The sequence below is a fragment of the Mauremys reevesii genome, linkage group 5, assembly GCF_016161935.1.
Source record: "Mauremys reevesii isolate NIE-2019 linkage group 5, ASM1616193v1, whole genome shotgun sequence".
Classification (NCBI taxonomy): Eukaryota; Metazoa; Chordata; order Testudines; family Geoemydidae; genus Mauremys; species Mauremys reevesii.
In genome coordinates, this window is record NC_052627.1 from 14,188,033 (window position 1) to 14,201,753 (window position 13,721).

The window sequence follows — 13,721 nt, forward strand, 5'->3', positions numbered from 1 at the left end:
TGTTTTCACACCCTGTTGCAGCGCTGCAAATTTGTAAGTGTAGCCAAGCCCTCAGTGTGGAGAAGCATGTACAGTTGAGAAACACAGCACTAGCTGGAATCTGAAGGAGTAAAACACCCTAGGATGATACTTAATTATTTGCTAGAAACAGTGTTGGTGTTTCCCCTTCACTGCTCATCTGATTTGTGAACGAGCATTTAGATTTTAACCACAAAGAAAAGCAATTTGTTTTGGAAAAACCCATAATTTCACCACATGGAACAGAGGGGTTTTTAGCTTGAGCCACAGACTGACCAGTGCATTAAGAACCACGCACTGCACAAGAGACAGCTATGCAGTTGTCCTTATCCATTATCAGACACATCACTGCCCACCTCATATAAAAAAGGTCAGTCAACTTACTATTAACTGCGACCCATTCATTTAAATCTTCACCCTCTGGCAGCATAACGGCCATCCGGAGATTACCACTTCCAAGCGTGGCTTCTGCATGTTTTAACAGCTCATACTGGTGAGACCCCTCCGGAATGTTTTTCTTTGGTTTAAAGGTTTTAGAAGAGCGACTACCACTGTGAAGGGGAGAAGAAAAAAAAAAGATTTAAAAGAACTTGTAGGAATTGAGGGGAAGGAGTGAGGAGCAGAGAAGTTAAGAATCAGTTCACTTCTCGGCCTTCTGGCTAAGAGGGGTGAAAACAATATCTAGTGTGAACACCTTTACCCCCTTCCTCCCCGTTTTTATTTAGATCAAGCAGGATGTTTACAAAAATAAGGAGCTACAAATTACAGAACTGACTCATATTTGTTAAACAATTGCTCGTAACTCAGATTACTCCCTATTTCACTGTATTCTCATCTATTAATATTATTTCTGAGCCAGCTGGGAAAAGGGGAAACCCATCCTACCATCCATCTCATTGCAAGCTGGGTCAAAGCCAAAACATTAAAAAGCACCTTACCAGAATCAAGATGACCAAATTTTAAAGCCACAAAAAGAAATTCTCTCCCACCTCCCAAAGATTAAATGAGTAGAGCTGAGCAAATACTAGATTTTTCGGTTTAGGAGCCAAACAAGAAAAACTGAAAAAAATTCCAGTTTGATTTGAACCAACAATTTTTTTTTTCACTGAATCAGAAGACTTGTAAAAATTTGGTTTTGAAAAAAAACGAAATGTTTTAAGTTAACCTGAAAGGAAATTTTTTCAGTTTTTATATTCATTTCGAGTCGACCAAAACATTTCAGTCCAATCAATTTTTTTTTTTGGTAAGTTTTTTGTTTTGATTTCGGCCTTTTTGGGTGTTTTTTACTGTGTGTGTGTGTGTGTGTTTTGTTTTAAACTGGCCAGATTCAAAATTCAAATGTTATTTCAAAGTAAAAAGTCAAACTGAAACATTTTGACCCTTTGACATTTTTTCCCCTGACGCTATTCTCCCAATTAAGCAAACAGTTTCAGACCCCCCCCCAAAATGCATTTTTTGCTGAAATTTTTTTCCCTAGCTCTACTGAGGAGACAGCATGGGGGGTGACAAGGAAGAATAGAGAGACGGTAAAACCATTACATTTAAAATACTTTCTTTCACTGTGGAAAAAGGATAACATTGAACAACTCTGGGAAAAATACATTTAAAAGCTAAAATCAGCCTGTTCAAGACCAGCAGTAGTTTCACTGTATAGGGCTCACTGAAAATATAGTACATCACACTGAAGTGGCTGTTATTTATGAAGGGTTCTCAGATGATTAAAAACAGTGCAGTGGTCATATTAATCTGCGTCAACCTATTTACATGCAAATATTTGCCTTCCCTAAAAAGATAGTGTGAAGCATGGCTAGAAAGGGTTAAACATCCTGCAAAATAAACAACCCTCAAAAGACATGTGGGGAGATAATGTTTGTGGTTTTGTGTTCTTACATATGTATGAGTAGGGTCCTCAGACAATGTAATCAACAGTCCCTGTCTATGCTGTATTCTGATAATTCAGAGGTCAAAAGATCATCATTTAAATGAACTGTAAACACGGGAGATCTCCGTATTCATCTCTCTTTGAAATGCATAGCAAATAAGCTGCAAATGGTGGAGGAAAAAGCAAATTGCTTTATGTTAATTCTATAGCTAAGTACCCGTGATGGATCTCCTTCAAAGTCATGCTAATTACCTTTTGAACTCCCAACTTGTCAAAAGACAAGAAATTGTATAAAAGATCCTTGGGTCCTGATTCTGTCATCTCAGATCTGCTTAGGCTTCATCAGGGGAAGTTTGATTTGCAAGACTGAGGTCCCAGTTATGCTGATAAGCTCTGAATATGATATTTGGACATTAGACTATAACCTATGAACTATTTCTGAAAGAACTCTGCAACTACAAAGCTCACCATCTCTGCTATGTATCAGAGAGGTAGCCGTGTTAGTCTGGTTCTGTAAAAGCAGCAAAGAATCCTGTGGCACCTTATAGACTGTTAGTCTATAAGGTTAGTCTATAAGGTGCCACAGGATTCTTTACATCTCTGCTATGAATCTGAACCTCAATGAATTGAACTCATGTCTGTATGTATATTATCTTTTACCCATATGCTCTGTGTTGTTTTTTAATAAATTTTAGTTTAGTTAATAAGAATTGGCTGTAGCATGTATTTGGGTAAGATCCAAAACATTCATTAACCTGGGAGGTAATGTGTCCGATTCTTTGGGATTGGTAGAAACTTTTCTTTTATATGATGAAATAAGATTTTCAGAAATCATCATATTTGACTTAGGTACTTGAATGGAGGCCTGAGGCTGGATCACTTTAAGGGAACTGTGTTGTTTGGACTTCTGAATAACCAGTGAGGTGGTAAAGAAGCTGTTTTATGCTGCCTTGGTAAATCTAAGTATTGGAATAACCACCAGCTTTATGGGGATTGTCTGCCCCATTCTTTGCAGTTCACCCTAGTTGAGTGACCATAGCTGGCCCTCACTGGGACCCTGGTCACAGATGGTTAATCTCACACAGCAGCTCCAAGTACACTTTATAAAGAATTACTATTGTTTGGATCACTATTAAAGTATTAAAATATACTTAGCCACAGAATTGCTACTGCAGTGCTATAGTTCTAGCTGAGCTGACACTTCCACTTCCAATCCCTATTTCCATATATTTCTCAGAACATTTCTTTATGGATTTCATGAAGGGTTTTCACATATTCTTTCAGACTAGAAGTTATATTTGGCTGGAAATTTTTATAACAGTCAAAAAAAATTCTAGGTAAAAAATTCTTGCTATTTCAGTTTTATACAAATCCAGATTATTTAATGTTTGTGCTTGGACAACTACAAATAGGTTTTTTAAAACTTTCAACTTGGTGTGCATGTGTGCTGAACAAACAGAGCCTAAGAAAGAAAATTTGGATAGAATTAGAGGAAATGTAGTTACTTCAGTTTTAAAGAAGGGTAATGAGCCAGCATTGCATATTAATTTCCAAAATGTTAGAAAAATGCACCAAAGTGTGAGGCTCCAAATATTTGCAGAAGTGGATTTCATAGGAACAGCCAATATGTGGAACCATAAATGATTTCTAAGTGAATTTAGAGCAGATTTCTGTTGGAAGGGGAAGTTAACATTCTTTTTGCTTCTAGCAACCAGACCGGGGACGTGGGGGGCGAATAAATTAAATCCAGACACTATGGAGCATCCAAAGCAACCACCACCCAATAGTCTTCTCTTGTAAAAAAAAAGCCCTTCTAATTTTTCAATGTATCATCTGTTAAGGGGTATGGCTTTCAAAATTTTCTAATAGTGCAAACTACTGTTATGCAGGTGTTTGCGTGGTACAGGAGTCACAAAAAGATGAGACTGCCCATTGCCAAGGCAGGGCTCATGCTTGGAATAATGTTTGTTTGGCTACATTTTCACCTAAAGCATTGTAAATAAACTGTCTCTTTTCCTTTGTATTTTCCCCACTCTGCAGCATCACAGAAAAACAAACAAACATGAAAGATCACACGCTTGTTTCTACAAATGGTAAGTATTAAGAAGAAACATGCACATGAAAGAGCGCAATGAAGATAGGTTTTTAAAGAGTTTGATGAGTGAGGAATTACAGGGACTTAATGTTGTTATGTAACAAGCATATGATAAATTGCCAACTGTGTCATTAGGTCTTTTAGCAGCTAAATCTCAACAAGGGAAGGGGAAGAAGCAAGTTACTGAAATTGGAGTTTATTAATCAGTTGCTTAAATTCTGTTGAACGGGAAGCCTCTTAAAGTAAGAGAAGAACCCTGGGATATTTGAACATTTACACTGAATGTGACTTGGGCTTCTAAGCCCTAAACAGTGTTGCACCACTCTGCTTTTCTTTTCTGTAAAGCTACAATTTTCTACCTTAAAATCTCCACAAGTGACAACTTTTTAAAAATAATCTGAGATTCATAAAACTAAGACATTTAAGTATTTTTGTCACTCTCCAACTTTTGACATTAAAGGTGGCTTGCAAAAAAAAAGTATTATTGCCCTTTCTTGCTGCTTTATGATTAATTAAAAAAGCCTGAAGGTAAAATTAGTTTCCTTTCCTGTAATTTTGGTTTCTCACAGTAAAGTGTCAGCTATTTTGCTGTTGACTGTTGGGCTGTCCCTACCCAAGTTCCTAGTTTGGGAGTAACTGCTTAAAGTTCTTCCTTTGAGCTGGGTTTATAAAATAATTATATAAATTCATGGAGGATAGGTCCACCAATGGCTATTAGCCAAGATGGTCAGGGATGCAACCTGATGCTCTGGGTGTCCCTAACCTCTGACTGCCAGTAGCTGAATCTGGACGACAGGGGACGGATCACTTGATAATTGCCCTGTTCTGTTTATTCCCTCCGAAGTACTTGGCATTGGCCACTGTCAGAAGACAGGATAGTGGGCTAGATGGACCATTGGTCTGATCCACAACAGCCATTCTTATGTTCTTCTTCTCTTATTGTAATATTGTTCCACAAGATAATACCAACGTTTCCTGATGACTTTTAACTTGAGCAAGCTGATGATGAGATTCTGGGATAGGTAGTTTCTCCTGATCTGTTGGAGATTACCAGCCTTTTTGGAATTCCCAAATGGAATAGAATAATTATTATCCTTATTGTCTGAAGGCCCACTAGGAAGATTTTATCTGGACCTTCATCAGGAGAATTGAATTACCAAGGATAAGGATAGCACATGGGGCATATATGTCTCTTTTCTGGAAAAGCCTATTTTTAATAACAAAATTCTGTAGATTAAAAATAGATACAATGACCATGAAACTGTATTTGGGCACAATATAACCATGCTGACCAACTCAACACATTTGTGCGATGAATGGATTTTAAATGTATTCTGGGAGGAGAAGGAGGGATCTGGGTTTGCACTTGAGTCAGACAGACTTTTATAAGGGTGTAAGCCTACAGAAGGTTATAAAAGAACTGTGCACACAGTAAGCATACATACCACAGCAGCTCTCAAACCCATGGAGGAGTATCCAAAGCCAAGTTTGCAAGAACTTTCAGTTTTAATAGTTAAAAAAAAATACATAAGAACATATGCTCCACCCACTAGAAACTAACTTCCTAGATTGGGAGTAGCCCTGGCTTCAGTGCAGAAAGAAGGAATCCATCTTTGGTACCAAGAATAACTTATGGCCTTTGTAATGGGGTACTTTGTATCACTACAGAAATGCCCTACTAATTAAATTTTTCTTGTCTGGATTCAGGAGAGACATGGGTGGCTCTGTGATGGCCAAGGTTGAGTGGATCAACTTGACCAAAATATCCAGTCATTATCACTGCAGAGGTTGCCTGTTTCATCTGAATCAGAATGTTTTAAGGGCTCACCCTCTTTGGATGGAGGTTTTGGTGCTAACTTGCAGGAGTTCCACTGGTGCCTAGATTTGTAAGAGGGGATATTGGGCTTGTAATTTTTCTGTTTGACTTTCTTTTTCTCACCATTAGGCTCAAAAGAGAAAAATGAGGAATCCCGTTTCCTGTGAAATGATGAAAATAGATAACTGGGTCTCAGAGGAGGAGGAGAATTCTCTAAGGGAGAGTGAAGAAGTATGGATGGGAACCTGTAAACAGGAAATGGAAAATACGGAATAACCCCAAATGTGATCGGATCAAGAGGAAAGATGAGAACACCCAAGTCTTTCAATCAAAGAGGCTGTTGAGGTATATGAACATCTTGTTTGAGAGGCTCAGGGTACAAAACTGGTGAGAGAAGCTAAACCCCTGGGGCCCTCCTGAACTGAGCAGTCTAAAGTTTAGAGGGTGTAGGGAAGTTGGGGATATACAGAGGGAGACTGTGAAGAGGATCAAGCACTGGTAACAGAGCCATCCCTTGGGCATGGAAGGCAACAGGAGCCTGTTAATGTGGCTCTCTCTGGAGTCCCAGAGCTTTTCCGTACCCCGCTAATGACCTTATTTGCTAGCTTGGGAAGCACTGTGGTAGGTTCTGGAGGGATAAGCAGATGTGGCAGGGGAGTCTCAAACTGTAGCAGGTATTCGACACTTTTGTAGTAACAGCTGGCTGCTACTGCAATTAAGAGTCACAGAGTAGGAACAGGAAACAGGTGGCTCTGATGTAGACCACTTCTAAAAGGCATTCAATAATATCTGTGTTTCACCTAGAGCGTAAAGGTACGAGAATCACATCTCAAATAAGATAACTGCTGTTCATGGGCAGAGAGGAGGAGGAGAAACCACTGCTGGAGAAGCCCTCCACCCTCATTTATTGCCAACCAAATTGGGTTCAAACTAACGCAACAGAGATGGAAAAGGCACCAGAAAGGCCTGATAATCGAGTGCTCCCAGGAAAGAGGAGGAAGCTGATGCTCCCCACGGTACATGGATCTCTCACAAGCTGTACAGTCAACATACCAACAGGGGGAGTGGCAAGCAAAACATCTCAAAAAGCTCCTGGCAATTGCTTCCGTAGGAGCTCAAGTGGACAGGATACCCTGATAGTAACAGCCACAGTGATGGATCCAAAATACAAGAGATTATTAAAATAGGTGTTAAGTGTTAAACAGTGACCAAACATTTCTTCTCTCAGTCACTCAGGTTTCAGGTGCATGCTGCCAATCATCCCACTATTTCTCCAGTATGGACAAGGAAGCCAACTTCTGATATTTCTAATGTAAACCAAACCAAAGCCTTTTGAAAAACAAACAAACGAAAAAAACCAAACAAACCACCATCCTTTTAGGTCTTCTTTCTGCATCATAAAGCATCAACAAACAACAACAACAAAGGGTGGGGGGAGCAAGAATACTCATCCACTCTTTGCAGGGTGCCTTCACCCACCCTGGTCTGCAACCCTGGCCGTTTTACCAATATAAATGATTAATACTGAAAAACCGTAACTGCTGTGACTAATCTGGTGCTTGAGGCAGAATGTACACCCTAGTTATATAGACTATGTGACAGATGGATCTCTGTGGGATGTAAACAACTCTGGTTTGTAATTTAAGATACAAAGAGTGGATCTTGGCAGGAAGATTTAGAAGCAAAGAAGCGAGCTGCCCAAAAGGTATGTAAAATTCTTCAGTGTCCCACTCAAAGACTTCATCTTTGTGCTGGAGGGGAAGGGAACAGACAAAGAAGCGAAGAAATTCAATATTTGATAAAGAGGACAGATGAACCGTTTGCTTTTACATAATCATAGAATAAGTACAAAGCATAGGTGAGGCTTCCGGGACAAGGAAAGAGCAAGTGTAGATAAAAGATGGTGGGTGGGTGTGGGGGAATCCTAAAAAGGGATGAGAGCTCAACAGCTAAGTTACAGAGCCTGTTCAATCCCTGGATGGGAGACCTTCTTTAAAAAAAAGGAAAATTAGGACATTTTGGCAATTCAGTAGGTAGCAGGTTGAGCCAGTAAACTGCTATGTTGGTTGGGTGTCTCTTTAAATGAAAGAAGTACAGAATTGTAGACTTGTAAAAATAAAAGATTAACCAAGCTCCACATTAGCCCCAAATATGCACCCTCAAACTTCAAATACATACAATCACATCTTGGTTTCTCCACCTGCCTACCAAGCTGGTCAAAAACCACATTGATAAACATGGTCCTTATGCCCATGTGACTAAATACAATCAATTCCCTGAGTTACAGATTCCGCACTGCCATTCTCCCATTCCAACCCACAATCTCTGTGCCACTACACAATCATTTCCAGATGGCAAGAGATGGTGTAATGTAATATTTGCGGGGAGGGAGAAAAGGTAAAGATTCAAAGCCACGAGGTAAAGAGAGGAAGGAAAATCCAGGACAGTGGTCACAAAACGCTACAGAAATATTTATAACGTTGAGGCCGGTTTATCATTCCCATGCAATTGGGAGATTAAGCACACAAGAAGTCTTCCAATTGCATTCATGAGGTCTCATACTGTACATACAGTAGAGTTTAGAGCTGCAAGAACCTAGTACAGCATCTCTATGCCAACCCCCTTCCAGGGCAAGTTTGTTCCATGCCAGATGTTTTCTTGTGCTTTGTCCAGTCTGGTTTTAAATGTCACTACTGATATGGTTTTGACTACTTAACTGTCCTGGTGTTCTCCTAATTACACTAATACATCCTTTTCTTAATTTCATCGCATTACTCAGTTATACCCCCACACCTGTTTGCCACGCTTAGTAACTTCTCTTCCTCTATGAAATTAAGCAGTGTCAAAATAGACTGTAAAATCCACCACCTTAGTCTTTGCTTGCCCACACTATATATGCTTTCCAAAACTGAGCAGATAAAAATTCACTTAACCCCTTCTATTTGTTATAAATTGGTTTGTGTGAAATGAGATTATAAAAACTCTTATTGTCTCATGTCAGCTTCCCTAAATCCGCAGACACACATAACCAAGTATATGACTACAGAGTGTTTTGTTTGGAGGCCACCGAAATGATAGATTTATCATCATTGTGCTAACCATGTATTATATAAAAATAAAGCCAGTTTCCTCTGTGTCCCAATTTAAGGTTTAAGATTATTTAATTGTGAGCCAGTATGTGAAACTCCCCCTTGCCTGTTTCATTCCCTAAACTGTCAAACTCAGGTGCATGACATTTACTCATGGACATAAGAGAAATAAAAGGAAAAGAAATTTCTTGTGTAAATACTAAAACTTCCATTTTTCTTTTAAATTAAATAAGCGGATAATTGTTCAGTAACCATATTAAATGCATCGAAGAATGAGAAACACATCCAAGTATCACGTCTTCCCCAATATTTCTCAGTCAACTTAATGAGTTTCTTCTCAGTTGAACTAAGTTTCTACACATTCTTGAGGTTTTAAGTATATTTAGTTCACCTGATTCCCACCTCAAACATTTCTAGAAACATTTCGCAACCTGTTCTATATTTGGAAATAACTGCAGAGATTCAGCCTCCAGATGTAGATTTATCTATGGGTACGTCTACACTACGGGACTATTCCGAATTTGCATAAACCGGTTTTGTAAAACAGATTTTATAAAATCGAGTGTGCGTGGCCACACTAAACACATTAAATCGGTGGTGTGCGTCCACGGTCCGAGAGCTATCCCATAGTTCTTGGCATTTCCGGGTTGAGATCCCAGTGCCTGATGGGGCAAAAATCATTTCGCGGGTGGTTCTGGGTACAGCCTCACCCCTCCTCCCTCCTGACAGCGGCAGACAACGCTTGGTGAACCGTGCAGACGCTATAGCACAGCAAGCATGGACCCTGCTCAGCTCCATACCGCAATCGTGGATGTTTTAAAAACCTCGCGCTCTCTCGCAGTATATGCTGAACCAGGACGAACCGAGGCGAGTAAGAGGCGGATCGATGACAGTGATGAGGACGTGGACACAGAATTATCTCAAACGGAGATCCTGATGGTAATGGGGCAGATTCTATCCATTGAACGCCGATTTTGGGCCGGGAAACAAGCACTGACTGGTGGGACCGCATTGTGTTGCAGGTGTGGACGATTCCCAGTGGCTGCGAAACTTTTTCATGGTACTTTGTGACTTGCTTGCCCCTGCCCTGAAACGCCATAATACCAAGATGAGAGCAGCCCTCACAGTAGAGAAGCGAGTGGCGATAGCCCTGTGGAAGCTTGCAACACCAGACAGCTACCGGTCAGTCGGGAATCAATTTGGAGTTGGAAAATCTACTGTGGGGCTGCTGTGATGCAAGTAGCCAAAGCAATCACTAAGCTGCTGCTACGAAGGTTGTGACTCAGGCCATAGTGGATGGCTTTGCTGCAATGGGATTCCCTAACTGTGGGGCGATAGATGGAACCCATATCCCTATCTTGGCACCGCAGCACCAGGGCACCACACGTGAAACCGAAGGGTACTTTTCAATGGTGCTGCAAGCACTGGTGGATCACAAGGGACTTTCACAAACATCCACGTGGATGGCCAGGAGGGTTCATGATGCTCGCGTATTCAGAAGCACTACTCTGTTTAAACGGCTGCAGGAATGGACTTTCTTCCCAGACTAGAATATTACTGTTGGGGATGTTGAAATGCCTGTCGTTTTCCTGGGGGACCAGCCTACCCCTTGATGCCATGTCTCATGAAGCCTTACACAGGCAGCCTGGACAGTGGTCAGGATCTGTTCAATTACAGGCTGAGCAAGTGCAGAATGGTGGTGGAATGTGCATTTGCAGACCTCAGCCAAACCAATGTCCCCTATGTTATTGCTGCTTGCTGTATTCTCCACAATCTCTGTGAGAGTAGACCTTTATGGCGGGGTGGGAGGCTGAGGCAAATCACCTGGCCGCTGATTACGCGCAGCCAGACACCAGGAGATTAGAAGAGCACACCAGGATCAGAGAAGCTTTGAAAACGAGCTTCATCAATGGCCAGGGTACAGTGTGACTGCTGTGTTTGTTGATGAACACCCAACCCCTTGATTGACTCAGTCCCTGTAAACTCCCCTCCCCTTCGAGTACAGCTTACTTATGCAAATAAAGTCACTCTCATTTAAAAGCATTAATTCTTTATTTTTCATTATAAAAAGAGGGAGAGAAGTAAGGGTGTGCTTTGGGAGGAGGAAAGAAGGGATGGAGAAGGCCATTAAAAAAATTCAGAGTAACGGCATCCTTCTGGTTGGGCTGTCCACGGGGTGGCTGGGTGAGGAGGCTAAGGAACATGGTGAGGAGGGTGGTTATACAGGGCTGCAGCGGCACTCTGTGATCCTGCTGCCGTTCCTGAAGCTCCACAAGCGCCGGAGCATGTCAGTTTGATCACGCAGCAGCCCCAGAGTTGCATCCCGCCACCGCTGATCTTCCTGCCGCCACCGCTGATTTTCCTGCCGGTCTTCCTGCCGCCACCTCTCATCTCGGTTGTCCCTCCTGTCCTCACGTTCATCCCTCCTGTCCTCACGTTCACTGGCATCTTTCCTGTAATTTGAAACCACGCCTTCCACTCATTCAGATGAGCTCTTTCATTGCGTGTAACTTCCATAATATCTGAGAACATCTCATCTCGCTTCTTTTCCTCCGCCTTATCTGTGCTAGCCTTTGGGATGGAGGAGGGCAGCTGCATGAGGGAGATAAATATTTAGAAAGATACATTTTACAGAACAATGGTTATACTCTTTCACAGTGAAAAGCACTATTCACCTTACATAGCACATGTGATTTCTACAAGGTCGCATTTTCATCTTAATAGTGACTGCTTGCATCTCTGGGGTTACAGATCTCACAGACACAGGTCCAGGCATCAGGATTCAGCTTGCATGCGGCCATGGTAAGCCACTGTCTCAGTGATTTACCCTCCCCCAACGCATGGCTAATACCACGCTAGCTCCTGCTAATCAACAACCTTCCCCTCCCCACCCACTGCTTGTCCGTGACCAAACAGAAAAGATCATCGGCATTTCCAGGAAAGTGTTTTTAAGCTGCTGCATTCCACGAACCCAGTAGAAAAATGGCCACCCCCCTTACTTAAATTCCTGATTTTTAACCAGGTTATCCTGAACGATATCACTTTGCTGAGGATAACAGAACAAGATAAAGAGCGGATGCTTCTTGAATGCCAGCAGTCCCGGGACCATACGCTGCGATGCTTTGCCACGCAATGATACCTGATTACTTGCTACATGCATGGCATGGTAAAGTGTCCTACCACGGTGGGCAGAACAAGGATGCCTTGCCCAGAAACCTTCTGCAAAGGCTTCTGGAGTACCTACAGGAGCGCTTCATCGAGATGTCCCTGGAGGATTTCCTCTCAATCCCGGACATGTTAACAAACTTTTCTAAGTAACTATACTGTCTGCGAATGCATCCCAAGTCCTCAGGGCAAATCAATCATTAAAAAAGGCTTGCTTAAAAAACACTGTTTGCTATTTGCAAAGGTACACTCACCAGAGCTCCCTTCCAGGGCGTCATTCTCTGCAATAGTTGCAGGGCTGGGAGCAGGTAATTCCGTCAGGGTGATAAAAGCTCCTGGCTGCTGGGGTCACGGAGTGCTGTGTGCTCTCTGTGAGGTCTTCCTCTTCTTCTTCCTCTTCATCTTCCCGTCTGCATAATCCTCAGACATGGCAGAGATTACAACCCCACCTCGGAATCCACAGTCAGGGGGGGGTACTTGTGGCGCAGCCCCCTAAAATTGCATGCAGCTCAGCATAGAAGCGGCATGTTTTTCGACCTGCCCCGGACCTTCCGTTTGCTTCTTTGGTTTTCTGGTAGGCTTGTCTGAGCTCCTTAACTTTCACTCTGCACTGCACGGAGTCCCTGCTGTGGCCTTTAGCAGTCATAGCCTTAGAAATTCTTTCAAATACTTTTTCATTTCGTCTTTTGGAACGCAGTTCTGTTAGCACTGAATCATCTCCCCATATAGCGATCAGATCCATTACCTCCCGAGCGGTCCATGCTGGGGCTCTTTTCGATTCTCAGGAGACTGCATTGTTAACTGTGCTGATGAGCTGTGCGTGGTCACCTGTGATGATGAGCTCTCCACGCTGTCGGCAGGAAATGAATTTCAAAAGTTCCCGGGCTTTTCCTGTCTACCTGGCCAGTGCATCCGAGTTGAGAATGCTGTCCAGAGCGGTCAGTGGTGCACTGTGGGATAGCTCCCACACTAACCCTATTCCGATATGTTAATACTCGTCGGGCAGGAGTACAGAAACCGATTTAAAGAGCCATTAAAATCGATATAAGGTGCCTCCTAGTGCGCCTAGTGTAGACCAGGCCAAAGACTGAGCCAGGCAATATGTCTAGTGGAATGTTAGGCAACTGACTCACTAGCCAAAAAGTCACCAGGCAGCCCACACCCCTCAGCCAAACAAGTTCTTCCCACTGTCAAAGAGTCTCACTCACTTTATTGCCTTGGCAAAATCATCACAACATTCCTGTGGTCAAGGGCTAAATTTCCACAGATGCAATTCTACCAAATCATCTACTGATGGGGAAGTCTGAGTGCTAGAGCCTACACCCTTTTCCTCCTAGAAATATGATTCTACATATCTGAAAAGCAATACTCTCAGGGTGTCTTGCAAACAAACGTCATAATCCATTAAACCACTTGGATAGCCTACCGTGATAATCTAGATTCAGCATCTGATGGAGGTAAATCTATCAAGATCCAAGTACTAAGTATTTAACCTAAGTTCTTGCTATCCTTAATTAACACTGGAAAAGGACAACCAAAAAGAATGCCTACCTAAAACATCTAACTCTTAAGGGAAAACTCTAGGAAAGGATTGTCAGACTCATTCAGTGAAAACGCCCAATTATATTTTAATTATGTTCCATGGGTTGGGTCTTA

General features: G+C 42.0%; 1 protein-coding gene across 2 annotated transcripts in view; it reads right to left on the minus strand.

Moving 5' to 3' along the window:
* MOB1B (MOB kinase activator 1B) overlaps positions 1–13,721 on the minus strand; it is a 73,385-nt gene that overhangs the window by 26,987 nt on the left and 32,677 nt on the right. For both annotated transcript variants that reach the window (XM_039539227.1, XM_039539228.1), the window contains exon 2: positions 403–569. In XM_039539227.1, coding sequence (XP_039395161.1) covers positions 403–569 — 167 coding nt within the window. The remainder of the gene's footprint in view (positions 1–402; positions 570–13,721) is intronic.